The 24,131-nt window shown below is 42.3% G+C and overlaps 1 protein-coding gene and 1 long non-coding RNA gene across 8 annotated transcripts in view; one reads left to right on the forward strand and one right to left on the reverse strand.

Moving 5' to 3' along the window:
- Positions 1-24,131, reverse strand: part of FRY (FRY microtubule binding protein) — a 463,051-nt gene that overhangs the window by 255,550 nt on the left and 183,370 nt on the right. For 2 of the 7 annotated variants that reach the window (XM_025924363.2, XM_086714042.1), the window contains exon 1: positions 14,309-14,438. The exons of the other annotated variants lie outside the window; for them this stretch is intronic. In XM_025924363.2, coding sequence (XP_025780148.1) covers positions 14,309-14,378 — 70 coding nt within the window. In that variant the 5' untranslated portion in view covers positions 14,379-14,438. Of the gene's footprint in view, positions 1-14,308; positions 14,439-24,131 lie in introns of those variants that run through there. 7 annotated transcript variants of the gene reach the window in all.
- On the forward strand, positions 14,333-22,139 carry LOC147584837 (uncharacterized). The gene is made up of 2 exons (XR_015253806.1): positions 14,333-14,464; positions 21,891-22,139. It is a non-coding gene; the product is annotated as an uncharacterized LOC147584837 (long non-coding RNA).

The following is a 24,131-nucleotide window of genomic DNA, read 5'->3' on the forward strand; positions in this document are numbered from 1 at the left end:
GGAAAGGAGGCGTGACAAGTTTTAGCGATAAAGAAGGGCTGAAGAAGACTCCAGTTTCTTGCCTGGGACTGACCGATAATGAAATTCAGCATTTATGATGAGGAAGCTGGGCAGAATAAGTGACCTGGAGGAGAGCGATAAAGCCACAGCTTTACCAGGCTGGGAAGAAGAGATTCAGCTTTGGAGAGAACTATAAGCAATATGGGAAAATAGTAGGGAAGATCTGGCCTTAGGGGTCAATGAGTAATATTTACGTAAAAACAATAGTCACTCTTACTCATATACACAATTCGCCTTTCAGGAGGTTGGTTACCGGTCATATTTTGTTGCAATTATAGATTTATGTACGTCTCTTTCACTAGACAATCTTCTCCTTAAGAGCAGGAACCTGGTTCGTGTTCAGCTACAAGTCATTTCAGGGTATCAGAATTCAAAATTTTTTTCTGCTGTCTACACAAATTGTGTCCAAAGGCTGGAAGCAGAAGGTCAATGAGAGTGGCAAAAGATGCATTTCTCCTGTTTTCAAGAAGGAAAATACATTCCAGAAATTCCCCCAGCAACTTGAATCCCCAGTTGCAAGCTTGTGCTGAAGGCTGAGAGTAAGTGAGCACCTGCCTCTTTCAGACATCCTGGGAGAAATGAACACTGGAGGGAGTCGGGAATGGCTCCTGCTGGGCAGCCAATAAGAATAGAGGCCCCCGGAGGGGGGGCACCTGGGTAACTGTCAGTGAAGCATCCGACTCTCGACTTCGGCTCAGGTCATGATCTCACAGTTTGTGCGTTCGAGCCCCACATTGGGCTCTGCGCTGACAGTGCAAAGCCTGCTTGAGATTCTCTCTCTCTCTCTCTCTCTCTCTCAAAATAAATAAATAAACTTGTAAAAATAATAGAAGCTTTGGAGCCAGAAGTAAATATGAATTTAAGTTGCCAGCACTTATTGATACACCTTTCCTAGGGAAGTCTCTTATTTATTTGTTTTTAGTTTTTCACCTGTACAGTGGTATTTGCCTCAATAGGATTTGATGAAGATTAAATGAGATAGTGCTTAGAACAGTGGCTGAAACTTAGCAGACTTTCATAAATGCTAGTTACTCTTCTTAGACCATTCCAAGACCTAGCTGGAGGATGCTGTGGATAGGTAAAGTGAGTCAATAAAACCCTTTCAGATTAACAGCTAAATCTGAACAATAAGACTGAAACCTAAACCTCTCTGGAAAATACTGATATTTCTGCATAAACGGAAATATCTGAAAACAGGAAAACATTTTGGTCATTTTTTTGGTGACGACAAAGTTAAGGGTGTTTCATCCACTGCTGTTGGATGGCATTCAGATGAATTAACACTATATTTGTTCATTTTAATCTAATGACAGATTTCAATAATAACGTTTTTTCTTTTTCATCTGAGATCTGGGTACAATCTTGAAGGGCTCAAGTTTCTGATTTAGTAATATTCTTGCTTATAATTCGCTTTAAGAAAGCCAAAAAACAGGGGTCCCTGGGTGGCTCAGTCAGTTAAGCAACACACTTTGGCTCAGGTTATAACCTCATGGTTTGTGAGTTTGAGCTCCACGTCAGGCTCTGCACTAACAGTGTGGAGCCGGCTTGGGATCCTCTCTTGCCCTCTCTATTTGCCCCTCCCCCACGGTCTCTCTTTTTCTCTCAAAACAAACAAACAAACAAACAAATCTCATGGACATTCTTATGAGCATAAGAAAAACATCAAGAAATGCTCTTTTTTCTGACATCAGAGGCAGACAGACACAGAATTTTTATTTTGGAACTCTCAGAACACTTTGCCACTGCTTTTTGACAAATATCACTGTAATAACTTAGCAGGGAATACATGTCAATATCCTTCTGCTCCTATCCGAGTTTCATCAATTTCTCTTCATCAATTTCTTTATCTTGCAAAGGATGATGAAAGGTAGCATCGTTTAGCATTTACCCTAGATGCTAGGTCTGATTCCTGGCTCTGTCACTTACAAATAGTTAAGTGTAAAAGAGGATCATGGTGAAGATAAGAGGAAATGATGCATGTGAATTATTTAATATAGCACTTGATACTTTGTAAGGGCTTATAACTATTAGCTATTATTCTGTGCTTAATGCAATGTTATGTAACAAAAAGGGGGGAGTTTTATTAATAGTCATCTACCAGTGTATGCTATCTACTTTACAGCAGTTTCTATTGTTGTCGACGCTTCTGCCTGGGTAACAATTTCTATTTTGCTCAAGTAGCAGGTAGCAGTCTGTTCTCTTATAGAAAGTAGGCCCACACCAGTCCCAGGGCATGTATCTTGTTTTGTCTAAGCCAATGCGGTAATTTCATTCAACTTTGCCAGGATTGATGTATCACCCAATTCCAATCAGGAATGCAAGAGGAAGTTTGCTGGGGTCTTTGGCAAACTTATCTCCTTCTTGCTGGAAGAAAGACCTAACCTAAACTCCTTCCTTCCCTGGCTTTTTTCTTTTAATTTTTTTTTTAACATTTATTTATTATTGAGAGACAGAGAGACACAGAGCGTGAGCAAGGGAGGGGCAAGGAGAGGGGGAGACACAGAATCAGCAGGCTCCAGGCTCTGAGCTGTCAGCACAGAGCCTGACGCGGGGCTTGAACTCCCAAACCGTGAGATCATGACCTGAGCCGAAGTCGGATGCTCAACTGACTGAGCCACCCAGGCACCCCCCTCCCTGACTCATAAGCAAAGCAAAGCAAAGCAAAGCAAAGCAAAGCAAAGCAAAGCAAAGCAAAGCAAAGCAAAGATATCTGGAACTGAGGTGGCCATCTGTGATCATGCAGGGACAAGCCTAAAGACTGGATGGCCTGAGTCCTTGAGCTTTTAAGTCCCCCCGGAACCGCCCATCTCTTGGCTGTGGGTTAGGTAAGCTAATTAAAAGTCTATTCTTTTAGCCCTTATGAAGTTATTCTAGTATTTATGGCAAAAGCATCCTAAAATGATACATATTTCAAATTACTAGATGCCAAGAAAAAGTTCTATATATTCACTATACCATTATACCTGTGAACAGCAGGCATGTTAGTGTATTGTGATTAGTGACAAGAGGGATTTAGGATTTTGAATGAAAGTCACTGATCAGAATCCTATACTCAATCATTTCCAATTTATGTTTCTTTTTTAAAGTAGAGCAGTTGACTAATTTCAAAGATAATAATCCGACTTTCAACTCCTTTGCTCTTCTAGGAAAATGACAGTAAGCATCCAAGTGGCAAACAAAATGGTTGGTAAGGGAAAGGAAAGAAGCCAAGTTAAGACAGATTTTTGGATATTTAAAATGTGGTATAATCTTCATTCTCATTCATGATTTTGACCTTTCTTAAAATTCAATTACTTAACGTTGTTAAATTTTTTTCTTTCAATCGAAAATTTGGCCAGGCTTTCAAACACCTTCAAAACTCACATCTCAATTAGCATAAACTAGGATTAGCTTTCCCATAATGATAAGGACTGGGGGGTTGTTAGTAAAAGGAATGCAAAAGTCAGCAGGGAATACTAAAATTTCTCTCACTTTCCTATTTTCCTGCATGTGTATGCAGTCAAATAAGATAGAGGACAGGTGGTCTCTGTACTCTCAGCCTGGAAGACAAGATGAGAACAGGACTCACGGCCACCATCAACCATGAGGAAAGTGAAACAGAACACCCAGTGTGGCCCAACACAGGACTTGGCTTCTCTCGAAACTCCCTTAGGAAGCTAAAACACTCATTACAAAAGTAGAAGATTGGGGCGCCTGGGTGGCTCTGTCGGTTAGCGGCCGACTTCAGCTCAGGTCATGATCTTGTGGTTCGTGGGTTCGAGCCCCGCGTCAGGCTCTGTGCTGACAGCTCAGAGCCTGGAGCCTGCTTCCGATTCTGTGCCTCCCTCTCTCTCTTGCCCTCCCCTGCTCGCACTCTGCCCCCCTCTCTCTCTCAAAAATAAATAAACGTTAAAAAAATTAAAAAAAAAAAAGAAAAGCAGACGACTAATTTGGGGATGCTGAAATAGGACAAGTGATACTATTGCATAGACTATGTTGTCATTCAATAGCAAGGCCTCAGTTTTAGGGGAGATCATTAAAAATGTGGTTTTCAAAAACTAAAAATTGAAAAGCTGAGTGTTTTCTTTTGAAAAAAACCCTGCAATTTGTCTTCTAATTGGTGTTTGAACTTGTACATTTTATTTATTTATTTATTTATTTTTTTTTTTTAATTTTTTTTTTTCAACGTTATTTATTTTTGGGACAGAGAGAGACAGAGCATGAACGGGGGAGGGGCAGAGAGAGAGGGAGACACAGAATCGGAAACAGGCTCCAGGCTCCGAGCCATCAGCCCAGAGCCCGACGCGGGGCTCGAACTCACGGACCGCGAGATCGTGACCTGGCTTAAGTCGGACGCCTAACCGACTGCGCCACCCAGGCGCCCCGAACTTGTACATTTTAAACTAACCGCTTATAATTTGCTAAAGTCATAGGTGATCTATTCACTTAGAGCCACATTGTTTAGTTTTAAAATTCTTTTTTTAAAGCAATCTTTGTGTTCAATCTTTGTTTATAATTTTTTTAATGTTTATTCATTTTTTTTGGAGAGAGGGAGAGAGAGAGAGAGAGAGACAGACAGACAGAGTATGAATGGGGGAGGGGCAGAGATAGAAAGAGACACAGAATGTGAAGCAGGCTCCAGGCTCTGAGCTGTCAGCACAGAGCTCGACGTGGGGCTTGAACTCACAAACCATGAGATAATGGCCTGAGCCAAAGTTGGATGCTTAACTGACCGAGCCACCCAGGCGCCCCTAAAACTCTTTAAAGCTGTCAATGAGAGCTTTCTACCTAGTTGTGGGCATAAAGTGAAGGTGGCTGGTTTAACAAATCTGTGTTTCAGACAGATGTTTTTAAATACTGTCTTGATCCATATGGCCTTCTTCATTTCAACATGGCTCAACTGAAACGTAATCTCTACCAAAACCTAGGAGAGTATCCTTTGACTGTCCGATCGTACGCTATAAAGCTTCCAGAATGCCGGCAATTTCTATAAGCACCATATCTCCCTGTGTAGAAAGAAACGCTTGTCTTCCGATCAAGAATGCCAGCACTTCAGATTGTAGACAACCCTGTTCAAATGCACGGAGTTGGATATACAGTGACTTCACTGTAAAAAATAACAATAGAAAGAACCCGATAGGCTGTGCAGTGTGACACCTATTTCTTATTCAGGATACTCAAAAGCAGACCAGTCCAAGAAACTGATCGAGCTTAGAAAGACAGAGATCCTACTCTACTTATCAGTCAAGTTCAATAATGTACAACTCAGCCTCCTTCAGTTTGGCTTTAATGGCATGGGGGAAATAACTGGCATGTATTAGGATGTTTACATAAACCTCATTTTTCAGGGGAGGTATTCAAAACCCTTCACATTAAACAGGTAGAGGCAAGGCGGCATGTTTGTTCCTTTCACATAAGGAAGTGGGGAAAGGAGACAAGGTCACACACAGAAAAATAACAGAAAAGCAGGCAAGAAAAACCTAATCTTGTATTTAGACAATTGAAGCATGTCATTGATTTGACCCTTATGCAGTAAACCATTTTCTTGTTTTGCCAGATACTACATAAATATAACATTCAAATGGAATTTTACTCAAGCAATGCCCTGGTTAATCTAATACCCTATCCTTTTCATGGCTGCCAAAATACATATTTACCTGTTTAAGTCTAAACTCAAAGAAGTCGGCCTAGTGTCTCTTAAGCTTAGGCAAGAAATTTTAATGGAGATTTAATTGTATATTCCCACAATGTTGTGCCCATGGCATTAGCTGAGAAATTCTGGAAATTTCAAAGCTGTCTTCCACTGCTAAACTACTTTGCACTTTGCAATTGATTAAGGACAGCAGAGGCAGTCAGAGTGGGGTATCAAATTAGAGTTGATAAAAGCTCTTAAAATAGGCTTGAATGCCTTCTTGAAAAAGACTTCAACTCCCTTAAATTGACATGACAACAAATTCTTACAGCAGCATAAAAAGTATTAGCTGAAATGTTATGGCTTTGGCTTAAATTTCCATCTGCAGCTCATCAAATGACTACACAGTAGAAAGGAATTAAACCAAAATCAGACTCATTGTAGAGTCTGATATGCTGGCAGAATATAAACTTTCACTGCTCAGCAGCTGGAGATCTGGGTGACTAATATTTAAATGTTTGTGCCTGTATGTTCCGTGAAGAAGAAGACGTGTTTGTAACGATATAGGTGAGAGGTAGGATCATTACACTTACAGAAATATATAATTCTTGCACATACCCCCTTTCTCTTTAACCTCAATGTTCTGGAGAGTGGGAGGACCACTCAAAATGAAGGAGGAACTGGTTTTCAATGAGTCCCAGGTCCAAATGCTGATTAACACGGTAACTCATCTTTACCATTTTCTGATGAAAGGAATGCCCATCTGAGACACCTGCTGCCCCAAATATTGACACCTAGTCCAGTCGAGTGTCCCAGGGTGAATAATTTGTTTCCTCTTCTTCAGTTATCCTGCTAGGAGGGGTATTTGAAAATGTTCTCATAGGAATTTGCCTGCAACCACCAGGTTTCCAACAGTTGTCTAATGCCGTGAAAGTATAAATCCATAATATTAAAGTCAACAGAATCTATCACACGTACTCAAATAAAATTCTCTAGGGCATACACTGTCTCTGGAATACCACTGGATCCTCTCCCTCGGATTCTTTAAGTCCCGGGAACTTGTGCATGAATAGTTCTGCATTCTGAAACTAACAAGGAAGAAGGTTAAGCTCTGAGATCCCCAATGGTAAAATCCAGTCCGATTCAGTTAGGAAGTCCCCAAGCAGTGTGTCACAGTGTGCTCAAAAAGAAGTCCTGAATAGTGCTGGCTGGCCTTGCTTCTCTGAAAATGTTGGGTGGCAAGGTATTTGGGGGCAATAACCAAGAAAAGCTGAAGCTAAGATAGAAAGTTTCTGAGTATAATCCAATATGGAAAAGGAAGTCAAGATGTTGTTATGGAAAAAGCTCTTCTCATTGCTCCTTCAAGCCTGAGAGATTCTTTTCAACTCAAAGTGAGGACATTTGCTTACTCGTGCAGCCAACAGTTCTACAGGGGAGAGATATTTAAATGAGTATGATAAAAGGAATCTATCGAATGACAGAGCTCGGGAAGAAAAAAGATGAGATAAAGCTGTGTACTTTCTTTTTCACAGATGCCATGCACCTTTTCAGGAAGTGGTCGTCTGCTCAATCTTCTGCACGGAGTTGTGTGCAGATAGGGGGTGATTCTCAGAAGGTATCACGTTGTAGAAAATTAGACATGTTTGAGTGTTTAAGAAAAAGATGACTAAGAAATGGTAGGGTACAAATAAATCCTGAGAATCTTAATACATAAGTTTTTAAAACAAACTCACCTCTGTCTATCTTAAGTAACAGATGCCAAGCTATACTGCACTTTTTTTTTTTTTTTTTTATAAAAGTCCTATTCAAAGGTAAAGACCATGGACGAAAATCATTATTTGTTCATTTGAAGCCGATATGAAAGCTCACAAAATATACTTGTTGCCGTATGTGTATCTTATACCTCCGAAGTTGAACTTTGGGGTAATGAGGCTTTATCATCCCAAACCAGAAACATTTTAAGAGGAAGCTAGTTTACTCATAATCAATGCATCTCATTCATCAAATGAGGTAATGTTTTTAAAGGTGCGGACCAAACCACAAGGCACTAAATAAATGCAAGATTTAGTACCGGCAGAGAACCTGCACAAAAAGCTTATGTATGGGGCTGACAATCCACAGAACAGCCCCAACTCAGAAAAATGTCATTTCTCCGCCCAAACTCACATCGGAGCCCAATCATTTTGAATATCACATGGAGCTCAAAAATACAGAAGTTACTAGCAAGGTGATCAGGACATACGTAACCCCTTCAATTCCTTCAACTGTACCCAGAAATGAACTGGTGAGTCATAGGTATTAAAATGTTTTGAAACAGAGGTGTTTTAAATAAAGAGAATATTTCATGTTGTATCATCTAAATGTTCAGTTGAAACATCTGAATACTGGCAACTTTCTCAAATATCCTGGGCTGTTTCCAGATCGTAAAAGTACCCAGGTCATCTCTCCTTGTCGCCTACTTCTGTTTGCCTGTTTCAGTTCTTGTTGTCACCTTTATACCAAGCAGCATGCCAAAGTAGGCAAAGAAGCTGAAACCAAATCATTCTGTGTTGCCAGTCCTGTAGAAGGCTTTACGGTGGCCGAGACTGGCACTATCAGGTCCCGTGAGATATCTAAATCATAGATTTCCATTAGTCCTGGAGATATTCTCCCTGTCCTCACTGCTAAAGATGATTAGGAGTTTGCCACCATCTCCCAAACAGAAATACAATATGTCAGAGAAATCTCAGCCAGGTAAGCAAATGACCATTCTCAGAGAACTAAAATCATTAGTACCTTTTCTATTTACTAGAGCCATTTCAGTTATTTATATACACTTTTAAAAAGAGGGAAAAATCAACATGCAACGGGGCTAACGGAAGAAATGTACCTTTTTGCTATAATCTTTTATGTGTGCGTTGTGTGTGTTCAATCAAATGGCCATAGCGAACAAACTGTATTCTTTGTAATAATAATGGTGAAGACTTGTCAATACTGAGGTCTTGTGCTAAGGAGATGGTGATCTCCAGCACGGGCTCTTGGGGGAAGTGGGCAGGGGGAGGAAGACTATGAACAAACTAACTTCCTCTTAAATGTTCCTAGTTTTGAATGATAAGGCTTTAATTCCCCCAGAGTTCAGCTTGTGAGCTATGAGATACCCATATGGCATCATGGAGGTTTATTTTGTGAGGTTTCAGATCAGAGTCAAATGAACATATAACTTCGCGTGGGCTTGCACGTGAGCATACCCAAATTTCAGGGGTGCAGCGGGAGGGAGGGGGCCAAGAGTTGTCAGTGACCTCAGCCAACAAGAATGAAAGCACCTATAGAGCACTAAGTCCCCCAAAGTGTTCCCGACCCTTTGATCACCCTATGCGTGATTTTTTAAAATGTGATTATCAGCTGGATTGGGGGAAAGGCTTATGGCACTTACTAGTACCCTGGCTTTCAGCAAATCGCTTTCTCTCTCTCTCTCTCTCTCTCTCTCTCGTTTTAAAATTTCATCTGTAAAGTGTGGATAAAACATAACCTTGCCGAGTTATTGGAAAGAGTGAAGATAATAAACACAGTGGTCATATGGCCTTCTTTGCCCAGGGCAGTCCCAGTATAATTATTAACTTTCACTCTCAAAAGTGTCCCAGTTTGGACAAATAATGCAGTGGTTGCCCCACATATAAATTACCAAGCATAACAGCTGACACGGGGTGGGCCCTCGGTCAATGTGACAGTCATTGTTATTCTCAGACTGTTCGAGCATTTTAACAACAACAAAAACAACGCATAAAACAAACAAAACCCCTACTTGTTATTTATCTTCATCACAAACCCAAGAACAGGCTCTTTCTATTGAGAGCAGATGTTTATTTGGGGTTTCGTTTCTCATCAGGACAATAAACTACTTTCGCAGAAGGGACCCTCACCTGAGCGAGTGCACGCAGGGTCAGACATCTACTGAGTGACAGGAGCACTGGAGTGACTCCCTCCCAACTGCCTGGATGGGGCTGGGCGCTCCCTACTCGTTCAAGAACACTGAGGTGCTCTGCACTTGAGCGTGTCTGCACTTGAGCGTGTCTGCACTTGAGCGTGTCTGCACTTGAGCGGGACTGCTCTGCTGGATTCAGGCAACTTGGTTCATGTAATTAGTTTTCTACCTCTTCAAACCAACTCCACCAAGAGGTTAAAACTAACCCCTTGAGGTTTCTCTCAGGCCTTTCCCGTGGGGTCTTTGAACTACACTGATGACAAAAACAGGACTCAGTAAGGACAGCTCTGCAGTCAGTCAGTGGTGTTTCCCATCCGCACATGCGTGGGATCTTTGTCTCCAGAGTCAACCTGGTACTAACCAGCATTTCTATGTTGGACAGAAATATCGTCCTTATCACCACAACTTAATGCACTACAGAATATCTGAAAAATGCCACGTCCAATTTCACTGATGCAGATATTTCTACAGTGACATTAGACATTTCACAGTGCACACCAGCCCCTTCCAAAACAAGCAAAGTGCTTGCTCAGTGCCGTAGACCAGTTTATTTTGCCAATGGAAGTCTCATTATCTGAAAGAGTTAACAAACTTTCAAAAGTTCCTCTCCGTGGGGTAGCAGGATTCGACAGATGTTGTAAGAAAGATGCCAACTGCCCTGGAAAGATCGAGATGTTGAATAGGTTCTGAATGTACCTTTGTTCATTGGGCCCTGTGTTCGTTTGGACAACACAGGGTAGATAGAGACACAAGGAATCCCGGTGAGAGGTTTCAGATGGGTGAGAGAGCCCACATGCCAGCTCTCTACATCAGTCTAAAGCCAGCCTTCCTTTCCTCTGAAATTGCTTGGAACTATCTGCTCTAAACTTTTTCCATAGCAAACCTGAAAGGCCAAAGGGACTTACTGACGAGAGGATGTTGCCAAACCATCTCCCATGCTGCTGGGAGGTATTTACTTAGGGAATGTAGGAATATTCTACTAGAAGCTGAGATAGAAAAGGGGGGACTGTTAAAAAGTAAATCTAGAAAAAAATGGCTGAAGGCAAGCAACTATTTTTGGCACAGTCACACAATTCCCTTCTCTAGGGGTGTAGCAAGTGTTGACTACACATAGAATAATCCATAAATGGTGTCAATACTAGGGGGAAAAGGGATCTGAGTCTGATTTTAAGTGGGTTTAGAAGTGAGAGGAGCATTGGAATACATTAATATTATTTTAACATTGATTGTTTACGATGTGCTAGATCTTGTTCTAAGTGCTTTAATTCTTAAACACCTCTTTTACTTCTGTGAGGTATCCATTATTTCTGCTTCCGTTTTACAGATGGGAAAAATGAAGCAGAGAGGAGTTAACAAATTGTCCAAGGCCACGCCAAGTGCAGGAGATAAGAGACCAGAACCGGGGCGCCTGGGTGGCGCAGTCGGTTAAGCGTCCGACTTCAGCCAGGTCACGATCTCGCGGTCCGGGAGTTCGAGCCCCGCGTCGGGCTCTGGGCTGATGGCTCGGAGCCTGGAGCCTGTTTCCGATTCTGTGTCTCCCTCTCTCTCTGCCCCTCCCCCGTTCATGCTCTGTCTCTCTCTGTCCCAAAAATAAATAAACGTTGAAAAAAAAAAAATTAAAAAAAAAAAAAAAAGAGACCAGAACCAAGCCTATCTGGTCCTGCAACTTGTGTGTTCTAGGTGAGGGCATGCCAGATTAGGAGGCCAGCGTGCGTACCGGCATGGAGTGGAGAGCAAGGTGGTAAAATGCAGACAAGGGTGAGCAGATTAAATCTGGCTGGGGAAGAAAAACAATCTGAAAGGATGGATGAGGAGCTCAAAGAGAGTCTTGAATGGCAGTTACATGCTCACGGGCAAGAGGGATCTGTGGCGTGGTCTTTGAAATGCTGGCAGAAGCATCCCTAGGCAGCTCTACGTCAGGGGGCCTGTTAGGAGACCACTAGAGCGTTCCAGATGAAACTGAGAAAGGCCTGTGGAGGCTATGGCCATGAACACCAAGGAGAACAGTTGTGAGAATCACTGAATGGTTGGGGGAAAGTCTGGATATGACTGGGGAAGAAGACGTAGGACTTCAGTGGTGGGCGGTGTCCAAGCAGCTAAGGAGAGCCTCAGGGTGAGGTCTACAAAGGACATTTTCTTTCCAGACATCAAGGCCATTTTTAATTCCCAACTCCATTAAAATGAAAGGACAGCCTGACAGAGTGGGCATGCCAATGAAGAAGGGTGTCAAAATGAACAGTGAATAAAAAGCTAATACATCTCACCAGGCAATGACTTATTTAATTGACTTGTTAATTCTTCAGAGGAGACAGACATACGCGAAATTACATTTCCCCCACAATGTGCCCTTAAAAAAAATAAAAGAATGGAAATCTTAATGGGCATGCTCACAGAATCATCTTTCCTCTTACTACCTACCACCTTGCAAAGCAGTCGGCCATAGTCACACAGTTTGTTTTATTGCTTTTTAATTGTTGTACTTTTATAAATAAGCACTGCTATATAATTAGGAGCCTGATTCCCCACTCAGGTATGTGGGCGGGCATCCTGGCCTCGAAAACCTATGATGCTGGCTGAGGAATTGCTTGCTCTGTGATGCATCCTCTCAGCCAGGTTACACTGAGCAGGCCAAAACCCTAAGGCTACTTTTTCCTATGGACAGACAAACTCCCTTCTCTCTTTGCTACCGAAAATATGCAAAACTGAGAGCTAAGCTAGGTTAAAAGCAGGTTAGTGTTGCAACAAGCTCAAAGAAGACTAAGCAAAAAGTGTATTTCCTCTTCCTCTTTCAAGAAAGGACTGAAAAGCATTCTGACTTCCAAAGAAACACAAGAGAATCACCAAGTTCACTCTTCTGTGATAAAGAAATTAGGACAGAGGGCAGGTAGGGTGTCTCATTCACCTTTGCAGCCCCATAGCCTGGCATAGTAGGTGTGGAATAAATATTTGCTGAATGAATTGAAAGAATTCAGAACTGTGTCCCAGATGCTCTCAAAGTAGACATGAACAGTCATTTTGAACCATTTCCTGATGTGAGGGAGTAAGTGTGTGTGTGTCTGGTGTGGGGTGGTGGTGGGGCGGGGGGAGTTTAGGAAAGGTAGAGAGAATATACACTTTGTCTAGAGTCATTTGAAAATTGACAAGGGAGAAAGGTTTTAAAAAAAATCGCACTGGCCTCAGTATTGTCACAACATAATTTTCTACCTAATGAGACAATGACAAAAAATGATAGGAGAACATAATATGGCCTTGGTGTACTCAAAATGATGATTCAAAACCACACACCGAAGTCAAACTCACAGTAAGTCTTTCCAGTTATCGGAAAACTGCTCCATCAAGAACCCTGTGTGTCAAACCCTTTTCATTAATCAAAGGGTGGATAGACAAAGGCAGACTCATCCTTGAGTGTGAAGTATTACAAAAATAATGGACCCAAGACAAATGAATTATGACTCTAACAAATAAAGGAATGCTATTTGGGTGACAGCAAGGCTCCCAAATGGCTTCCCACTTGTAGAAAAACAGCTTTAGACGAGCCCCATAGTGTATACAGTGGTGCAAAATGACCTGGGGAAAAAATGGTTTCTATGGAGATCATTGAGAGATACATATCCCTGAATACCTTAAGGCTGAAGGTACTTTGGCTCTTTCCTTAGAGCAATTATGGCAGAGGTTCCTCTGCCCAGGTTTTGTTTACATAAGAACAATCTTGGCCACAGGTCGTCTGTGTAGGAGATAATTAATCACCAGCTCTTTGAGCACAGGTAGGCTAATTAGTATGCACATAATACAGCATCAAAATTTTTCCTGGAAAATTTTTTTAAAATTTCAAACAATTAAGGATCTGTAATACCTGCCGGCCTTTTATCCAAAGCAAGCACAAAGGCTGTTGGTGAAATAGAGAAGACTTTGTTTTTCAACTATTCAAAAAACACAAGGCATCACTGATCACCTGAAGGCCTCATTTTAATTCTGATTTCAGACCCATGATGCCTTAGAGGTTGTCTTTTTGAAATGTGTTATTGCTAAAATTATTAAGTAGGTCAGTAATGGAACTTCAGAAGCCATAACATTCTGATATCCTAATAAATGATCAGGGTCAGAACCTCACTTGTTTATATTTCAGGAAAGCATGTTATGAGTTTGGACTATAACACAACAGGATTTTATAAATCCAAACATTAGATAGCATTCTGAACATCATCCACACAGACAAGGGAGAGATACATAAACCTGCAAATGCCTCTAGTGCAAAAGAGATGAGACTTAGGTTTTAGACTGTTAAATACTTTTTTTCTTTAGACAATACCCTAATAAAACAATTATGAAGTACTCTGAAACCCTGCCACACCCCTTTGATTAAACCACACTTCACAAAATACTTAAAGCCTGATCAAATAAACATTAAGGCAGAAAATGCATCCTGTGCTCTGACAGTCTGAAGGGCCATCTCACTTGAAAATTTAATCAAACAAAATCTACTGTGATTCCACTGCAGCCTTTGCACTTAAGGAAAGCTAGTTCAGTCTCTGACATTTTGATTTTCATAGCAGATGGAACCAAAAAAACTTCCTTGGCACCCCAGCATATGCCTCCAGTTGAGATTTTATTTCTCGAACCTTACGCAACATCCAGCAAACAAACAAACAAACAAAGGTTATTTTCTAATTACTCACTATTACTCCAGGATTTCAGTAAATATTTGATACTGATCTCAAAGAAGCCGGAATCCTGCTGGCTGGCCATGTCGGCGGTATACAAAGAGGCTCCTGGGACTGGACTGGGAGCCGCTGGAGGAGCAGGTACCAGGCGTGGAGATGTGCCTGTCACAGGTTAGTGATGTAAGCGGGGGTCAGCAGCGGAGAGAGGAAGCCTCTGCAGATCTACCTCCGGCACTGGCAGGGAGTCCTCATTTAAAGGACACCGAGGAGCGGGAGAGAGATGCTCGGCGGCCGCTGCTGCTGCTGCTCCTCCTCCTCCTCCTCCTCCTCCTCCTCCTCCTCCTCCTCCTCCTCGGGGTCTAGGACTTGCTTCTTATTTGCTGGGTGCTGATCTGTCTGCAGCTCTCAGAGGTGGCGGCGGCCGCTTCTTTCATTTCGGGGCTGCCATAACCAGAGCCGCCTGCCGCCGGCCGCCCACATGCTCTGCTCCAGCCAGGTACGCTACCGAGGAAGTCCCCACCTGAACTGCGATCCGTTTTCCCCTGGGAGGGAGGGTTTCTTGGCTGGCCTCCCTGACACTGTGCAGGCAGCCACGGCCCACACAGCTCTCGGCAGGGCTGAGGGATGGGCTGGGAGCGCCGCCCCCTGCCCCTGCCCACGGTCTCAACCTGAGCCACCACTCAGCCCCGGACTCAGCAGGAGGAGGAATTTCCCAGCTCCTGTGGCTCCTCTCTCTTCAGAAATGCTTCCAGGGAGCAGCCCGCATGAGCACTGGCTGCTACTTCCCCTTGTGTCTGTCCCTGAAATATACACAACTGCATCACGCTGCAGCAAGAAGAGCTGCACCCCTGGATCTGGTTGCAGTGACGTTTTTTTTAAAAGCCCCATCTGTCAGCCTTGTTGCAGTAGGAAAGCTGGGTAACAACAGGACATTTGCCTGGGCTTTCTCTTCCCCTTCTTTCGTGGGCACAGTGGAAGCTGCACTTTGTGTTTCCCCCTCCCAGAAAAGCTTGTGCCTTCGAGAGGCACTCCACCCCTATCGTGTGCATCTGAAGGGGATGCTTAGTGGGCTTGTTTACGGAACGTTAGGCTCCAGCACGGATCCATTTCTCAAACCTATCATTTCTAAGAATCACCAAGCCCAATAAAGCTTATTTATTTGTATTAAAAGGATAAGAAGCAAAAGCATTAGATTCCTTGCTGTACAATGCCTTTTTAGTTCATGAAGTCTTGATATCAGGTGTCCTGATTTCGGTTAGCATTATTTCATGTTACCATTTGGCTTGACTAGGGGATTAAGTAAGAGTATTATAATTTTGACAGGCTGCATTTCGATAGGTGGGATTTGGCCAACAGTCTCACAAACCATGGACTACTTCTTTTTTCCAGTACATTTCATATTAATATTTTCCAAAGGAATTAATAGGCCATATTAATAATCATTGAACATAAAAATGTTGGGCAACTCCCCTCAAGTCAACACACAAATAGGACTTTTTAGACTAACAGTTCTTTAGAGAAATGGAAAGGCAAGAGCACAAAATACTTTTAAGACTAAGAATTACTATGTCCTGAAATGCCCCAAGACACCATCAATATACGCTTTTCAAACTCCTTACACTTATACAAAAGGCTAGCCCTCAGCCACCAAGATCTCCAGCTCCAATCAGTGTTTTATTCTTGTGAAATTTCTTATCAGATGGACTTATTTTTCATTTAGAAGCACACTAGAGTGGATAGGCTAATTTTATCGCCTGTACTTTGTATGGAGTCCAAGTGAAACAGGACCTAAAGATTTTTACCTCAAAACAGCTCTCATATTCAAAAACAAAAATTAATATCCATACCCACTTTTCTGAGGCCTCCCCATGGCAACGAATGAACAGGGAGACTACATGGTGCCTTGGAGTTCATGAACACAAAGTCTCTCAAGACAGGCCCCAGATTCCCACCTGGCCCCAGACTGTACTAGCTATGAGACCTAAGGCAAGTTATTAATCTCACTAAGACTTAGTTTCCTCACCTGGAAAATGGGAATAATAGTGGTACCTACCTCATCCAATTGTTGGAAAGATTAAATGACATTATGAATAAAGTGCTCAGCATAACATCTAGCGTATAGTAAACAATTAAGCTCTAGCTATACTGATATTTATTAGGAACACTTAGGGACGCCAGCATAGAACTTTTTTAAGTTAAGCACATGTTTGTACCACTGCTGGGACTTAGAAGGTATATTGCTTTTGAACACCGATGGTAACAGTTTGGGGCTAGCAAGTTGGAGACACTTCAAATAGCTGCAGTAAGTAAGCAGGCTATTAACTATTATTACTCAAGCCTACACAGATTCTCTTGGTTGACTTTATCAAATAGACCTTACCTGGCTTTTCAAAGATTTCAGTCCTACTCTAAACACACTAATTTGCTGAGAATGCCACTCATATATATTTTGAGAGGAAACTATCCTAAATTTCTAGGTGGTATTAAGAAAAGAATGTTTTTAATGGCATCTCGTTTTCCCTGTGAAGAGCGAACCAGTAACTAAGAGCTCACTTTCTGTCCGTTAGAACCTGAAATCTTGCTCATGCGTGTTTTTCCTCATTTGAGTACCTTTAAAGAGAGCATATATTGTAAAAGAACAGAAAAGGCCTTTTGTGTTGTTGAAAGGCCTACAAATCAAATAGAATGACACCTGCTGCAAGCTGGGATAAAACATTTATCCTTTTGTCTCCTCTCTGGCGGGGGTGGGGATGCTTATAAAAAAAAATGTAGTCAGAACAGGCACCTGGACAGAGGGACCTAAAATACAAAACAAAGGGGCGCCTGGTGGCGCAGTCGGTTAAGCGGCCGACTTCAGCCAGGTCACGATTTCGCGGTCTGTGAATTCGAGCCCCGCGTCAGGCTCTGGGCTGATGGCTCGGAGCCTGGAGCCTGTTTCCGATTCTGTGTCTCCCTCTCTCTCTGCCCCTCCCCCATTCATGCTCTGTCTCTCTCTGTCCCAAAAATAAATAAACGTTGAAAAAAAAATTTTTTTTTTAATAAATAAATAAAATAAAATAAAATACAAAATAAAATCTGAGTTTGTCCCTGGTTTGTTATGAGATTTCAGACGTCATTTAAGAGGAACAAGGGATCTTTCCTTAATAACATTAGGAGGACATGTAATGAATCTTAAAGCAAGGAATTAGGCACAGGTGTTGGAGGCTCAGAGAAAAGTAACAGTAATACAGGAAAGCTGAAAGGCCTCACGAAGTAGGTCCAAGAGTGGGGGAAAAAGAGTCAGAAAGTGACCGGAGACATGATAATAGCACCATCTACATTTATTCAGCATTACTATTGTGTTTCAAAATACATATTTTATCATATCTAATCGTCACCCTCAACCTATGAAGAACTATTAATAGCCCCATTTCATAGATGAGAAAATGGAGGCAAAAAGAGAGAATAAGGTCAAGGTCATAAAGCTGGCAAAATTTAGGTCTAACAAATTTTAGAACCAGTCACTTATTTTTTTTTTTAATTTATTTTATCATAAGCAAGCCAAGAATCATAGTTACCTACTCCTTTTCCAAACTTCAGGAAGATATGCTAAGACCCTCGTTAACACCGCATAATTGGAATGCTTTAGGTCCAGGCCCCATTGGCTCTCCAAGACTGCTTACTGCCTTGCTGTCAGGCTCTAGCCTGGGGAACGAATTATTCCCTGGGGCTTTGCCCCGTCCCAAAGAAACCTAGAGAAGAATGCTATTATCTTTCGCATTAATTTGACTCTTGGTCTGTATCAGGATGCCTGACCTGGGGTGGGGCTGGGGCCACTGAGGGTGGCAATCTAGTCTGAAATCCACTCCCCAAGCTGTAAAGAGGTAGAAATGGGCTGTGTCCACCCTGATGTGTGCCACACATCTGCCCAATACTCAATGCACAGGAAGAGGGGCTTAACTGTGATCAGTATAAACTAACAGACTCGTGGTAGCCTGGGGTGGCGCTGTAGGGACTAAGAAAACAGAGCATTTCAAGAAGGCAGAGGCCAGTTGGTCACCTGTGTCCTAGGTTGCTGAGCGGCAGGGTGGGGGCAAAGGCAGGCGGTAAAGAGTGCGTGGATTGTAAAGTACTGTCTGTGGCATTCCCTACTCTCTCTTCCCTCCCTCCAGAAGAGCCATGTGTCTCTCATTTGTGTATCTGTCACAGCCCAGCACACGCTAAGTTCTCATGCAAAGAACACATAGAGTGAGTCACTGAATGAACAGACGTGACATGCATGCCTAGTGCTAGCTGGTGGCTGTGGGGAAAAAATGGGCAACAGAAGTGCAATCGGTTTGTGTTTTGATTCGTATTTAATTTTCTCTTTCCTGGCATTTTCGACAATTTTTTTTTGTTGAGATTAAAATGTGTGGTGTTCAAAAAAATGTGACAACAAAGCTAGGCAAACAATCTGGATGCTTGCCAACATCAAGAGCCATCTCGGAATGGTCTTAAAAAGTCTGACTGAGTTGATTGGGTGAGGGCTGGAATCCGCCCCCTTTCCCTGTGGCTGGCTGCACGTGGGCACACATGTGTAATTATTGTCAGAGTGACAGGTACATTCATGCATGGAATGTATTAGGCAGAAGAGAAATGTTTTCCTCGCATCCTGAGGAAACAAAGGAAAAATCACTAGATGTAAGGAAAATTGCTTTATCAATTTTTGCTTAGTTTAAAATTCCACGGAAGCATTAAGAATATTATATTCCTCCTATTAAGTATTGTTTCTTAATAAGAACGGTTCCAAATCAAATTAAGCATCACTTGAGATCAATGGTGACAATTATGGAGAAAGGCCTTTTGTTTCTCTTTAAGCAGGATGAGGCCTTTTAGAGGCGAAGAAAGCACCAAGATAGATCAGAAACTTTTTCGATATATTTTAGATGCATAATTTGTGCCCATCTATCTCGTGCTAAAACATAGCAGAGAAAAAAACTATGAAGCGATGCCACACAATGTTCATTTTGTAAACAGAAAACTCAAGAAGCATTCCCTTAAAAAATCCAACCCACATACACAAGTCTTCACAAAAATAGATTCTGCAGATTTTGAAGATGCTTACTCCATTACTAGTCAGTACAAATAATTTTTTCCAAATGAATTGAAATACATTTAAATGTTCTGAATGTACCAGAACTTCATCAGAGCACAGCTTGTTGTCGCACACACGTAAACAAGGAAAATCGTATCTCCTAAAACTGTCTCCACTAAAAATTAGCAGCAGAACCCGTTTTTCTTCCCTACTTACCTCCTCTGCAAAGGAGTTTTATAAGGAACCGTGGGCCATGACAAAGGAATTGAAAGTCAGTCTAGCTAATGGGAAGCCCTTGAAGGACTGAAGCAGTAAAAGGCATCAGATGGCATGGAGAAATGGCAGCAGAGAGCAGGGTCTAGCCTGAAGTCCATTCCCTTGCTGCTCTGTGCAGGGAAGTCCCTCTCCATAAGCCCGTTGTCACCCAGGGTGTGTAACAAGTCTAGAATAGGGCAGGGGGATTCACATTACTTGAGCTCAACTTGATGTTGAGACACTGCTAGGCTGTATTTCAAAGGACCTGTATGGACAAACCCAAGCCAAGGGCCACACCTGCTAAGCACCTGCAAGTAACCTCTCTAAAAGTGGTGCTGAGACATCATTAGAATGACTTGGGACTAGGGTGTCAGTTAACTCAGGTCTCTACCCCCCAGCATCTTCGTAACCGGTGAGATAAAGCCCAGTCCTCTCTCTCAACACTGCTCCAGACAAGTGAATGGTGACTTCAAGAGCAAATTTCCCAAGGATATCAATTAGATATTAATACACAGCATAGTATGCCAGAGCCAAGGCCCTACTCTCCCGTGCAGGTAGAGTTGCTTGCAAAGCTGCTGAACATCTCCCAGTCTCAGTTTCTTCATCTCCAAAATGGGGTTTTAGCTCATGGGTCTGTTGTGAGAATTAAATGAGCACAGAGCCAGAGGACAACTGGTAAATAGCAGGTCTATAGCCAGCAATGAACCCAGAATACCCAGCACGAGATGTCCCTCTAACTCCACAGTCAGGTTAGGGAAAGGCGGAGAGAGAGACCCTGTTCATGGCGGAGGGCTCCTGTCTCCAGCACCCCTGCTGCCTACGAGGGTAAGGCCGAAGTTCTGCCGAAGTGAAGGAAGCCTAAACTTGTACACATACAGAAAAAGGTTTATTTAATATTTTAGTGCTTCTAACTTTCGGTGGCCAGGGTAAAGCTGGGTGGGGGTTCTGGTTACCTGAGTAGAGGCTCAAAAATTACCTAATTTACTCTTCTGGTTAACCTCTCAAGGTAGGGCCTATTTGGATAGTTTTAACCTAGAGCCAAACCAGGAGATGTGGTTCATACGTATTTTGTACATATCAAGATTTGACCTCAATTTCTGCAAGGCACAAGTAGTATTTAATATTGTATTTACAGATAATATTTTACGGAAAGAGAAAATATGGGTTATTTCTACTGCTTTTATTGTCAAAGCACCCAACAGTACCGATAACCTTCCTACCCTATTTTTGAATACCACCAGCAACCAGAGAACTTTTTTATACAGAGATACAAACAGATGCAGTATCACCAGCTACAACAGGAGCCAGCAATATACGATTTTAAATTATGTCCTTTCTGAAGAAGTACATGGCGTTTGCTTTGCATGTCATTATTTACCAAAAATGCACAGATTTATAACGCTCAGAATAAAAACCAGGGGTGCCTGGGTGGCTCAGTCGGTTGAGCGTCCAACTTCGGCTCAGGTCATGATCTCGCAGCTTGTGTGTTCGAGCCCCGCGTCGGGCTCTGGGCTGGCAGCTCAGAGCCTGGAGCCTGCTTTGGATTCTATGTTTCCCTCTCTCTCTGTCCCTCCCCTTCTCACACTCTGTCTCTCTCTCTCTCAAAAATAAACATTAAAGGGGTGCCTGGGTGGCGCAGTCGGTTGAGCGTCCGACTTCAGCCAGGTCACGATCTCGCGGTCCGTGAGTTCGAGCCCCGCGTCGGGCTCTGGGCTGATGGCTCGGAGCCTGGAGCCTGTTTCCGATTCTGTGTCTCCCTCTCTCTCTGCCCCTCCCCCGTTCATGTTCTGTCTCTCTCTGTCCCAAAAATAAATAAAAACGTTGAAAAAAAAAATTAAAAAAAAAAAATAAACATTAAAAAAAAAAATACTTAGAATAAAAAACAATCACCACACTTCCCAAACACTGGTTACCACTTAATGAACTAAGAAAATAGTTTTTTTCTCTATAAAAATGACAACAAACAAAAGAGGTGCATTCTTATGGTTGCATTTAAACATTTTGCCTGTGGTAAGCCATTTTCATTTATTGATTAAAAATGAAGTACCTTTTAGGGTAAGAACCAATATTCCCACTAATGTTCCCAATTTCATACATAAAAATAAACACTGGATTTTAAGTCCTAAGGGGCAGGTCAACTTTCCCTCAGAGGTACCATTTAATATATAGTTATTGAAATCTAGAATTTTAAAGTCAAGGGAATCGGGAAAAATTGGAAATTTTGATTAGTTTTTTATACACTTGCTACTTGAACTTTACACATACTGAACATTTTTTTCTTTCCTTCAGGTATGATCACGTGTTTGCAGTTACCTACGGACAAACTTTGATGGAATGAGAGTCAGGAAACTATTTTCCTCCTTGTTCGGACCCTGCTACCTTGACCTTGGACAAGTTACTTTCTACTACATGAGGAAAGCTGCTTCTTGTCACCAGACTGTCTCATCTCCCAGGGCAAGCCAGCCTTTGATTTTCCATATTATTGGGAGAGACCCTGGCTCAGAGAAAGAACACTGCATAATAAATTATGGGATGTCAGTCTTTGGCATACGTTATTTGAACTTTTGGGCAACAGATTCACCTTATCAATTCTGTTTTGATAAAGCTAGTACCAAAAGTATCCCATACACAGCACATCCTGGCTGACTAGGAGGAGAAGCTGAGAACCAAAACAAACAAACAAAAAATTGGCAATCAGAAAGAGATAAACCGGTGTGAAAATGATCGAGGGGTCCTGTGAAGTTAATAAGGCAGTATCAGAGTACTTTGTTCCGCTTAGAGGAAAACAGATGCACACTCTACAACTGTCCAAGTCCTGGAAACCAGGGATAATCCGTAGCTGAAAACCAGGTCATTGTCACGGAGATGAAGCATTCAGCTAAGAAATTAAAGATATGTAGAACAGCCCTTCCTCTGAAACAAAAGCTTTAAAAAGAAGGATCTACCTCATGGAGCATCGCTGATTAAACCCTCAAAATGACCATCTGTTCCTGGTGCTACGTGGTTCAGACCCCCTGATCTGGCATTTCGAGGAGTGTGGTCTGAGCCCAGCAACGCTGAAGTGGAGAAACACATCCATTACCTTCTCCACCCATAAGCACAGTTCGAATGTGGTAGAAAATGTAACTGACGGCACAAGTAAATTTTGAAGGATAGAGAAAGTCTTGCAAGGCATGTTTTCAGAAAGGGTGGGGAAATCACCACCCTATTTTGACCAGACAGGCAGAGCTTTGTGTGGGAGGGTGGGGCTACGAGAAACTGTCTGAATGATGGGAGGGGACAGTTTAACAAGCTGGTGGTGAGAGCAGTTCCAAATGCACGGCTCAGCTAAGAAGCCAGAGAAAGAATAATGATCTTTGCAGATGGTCATGGTGGGTGAGGTCACTCTGAGAAGCCCAGGGAAATAGAGGTGGAGGGTCAGGATTCTGATCCTCACAGTGTTAGTTACAGAGAAACCCAAGCTCCTGTCAGCCCTCACGCCACCAAGTACTGGCCACAGTGATCCACTCTGGTGTCTGAGAGATTCCCTTCTCATTTACAAGGGTACAGGTGACACTGTGTGATCTGCTATCTACAGAAGGAAGGTTGTTTCATGACCTCAAAGGAGATTCTGTAGATGAAAGGGTTCTTTATTCCCAGGGTGCCCATTTTATGATGCTCAGGGTTCCGGAAGTGTAAGGATCACACAAAGGGGCAGGAGGTCTCCTCTCAGCTCTTCCCTCTTAAAGAAACACACAAGCCACCTTCTAGCTATTGTGGAAGCAGGCTAGACTCTAGCTTTGGGTTAAGGACATACCAGCGTTGTCCTGCTCTTTAAGTGGCCATTTGCAAACTCCAGGAATGTGCCGGTGGTTTTCTTGTGCCTTATCCAAATGCCACTTAGGTCCTTCTGGATAAATACAGGATGGGTGGCAACGGTAGTCTGCCTGCTACTCCACCCTACCTCCAATTTTATTTTCCAGCTTCTTTGCTCTTCAAGAGAACTTTTTCTTATATCCTTTGTAATTTTTTCTTAAATTCACTTGGTCTATAAATTGTTATACCCTCATCTTTATATATCACTTTCATGTATATAATTTAAATTTTGTGTTCATTACAGCAACGCGCAGCAGAAGAGTAAGGGAAGGAGACGCGGACATGGGCCTTCTTTTAGACTTTTGGATACGATTTCGGGATATTTCTGATAGTAAGACACGGATTAACAAGAAGGCTAAATCTGGAATGAACATAGTAATACTCTCTCCTTTGGCTTTATATCTACACATACAGATGAGGACACTGAAATTTATGGGGATCCAATAGCTGGGACGCGGCAGAGTGATGACAACAATAATAAAGATAATTGCTGGTTATGTGATAGAGCCAAGATTGGAACTCAGATCTGATGCTAGTCATGTCCAACAGAAGTATAACACAAGCCACATATGCAATTTAAAATTTTCTAGTATGTACATTTGTAATAACAAAACAGATGAGATTAAATTTAATATATTCTATTTAGCCTAATATACCCCAAATATGTTCATTTTA

The sequence above is a fragment of the Puma concolor genome, chromosome A1, assembly GCF_028749965.1.
Source record: "Puma concolor isolate L17-30 chromosome A1, mPumCon1.1.hap2, whole genome shotgun sequence".
Lineage (NCBI taxonomy): Eukaryota > Metazoa > Chordata > Mammalia > Carnivora > Felidae > Puma > Puma concolor.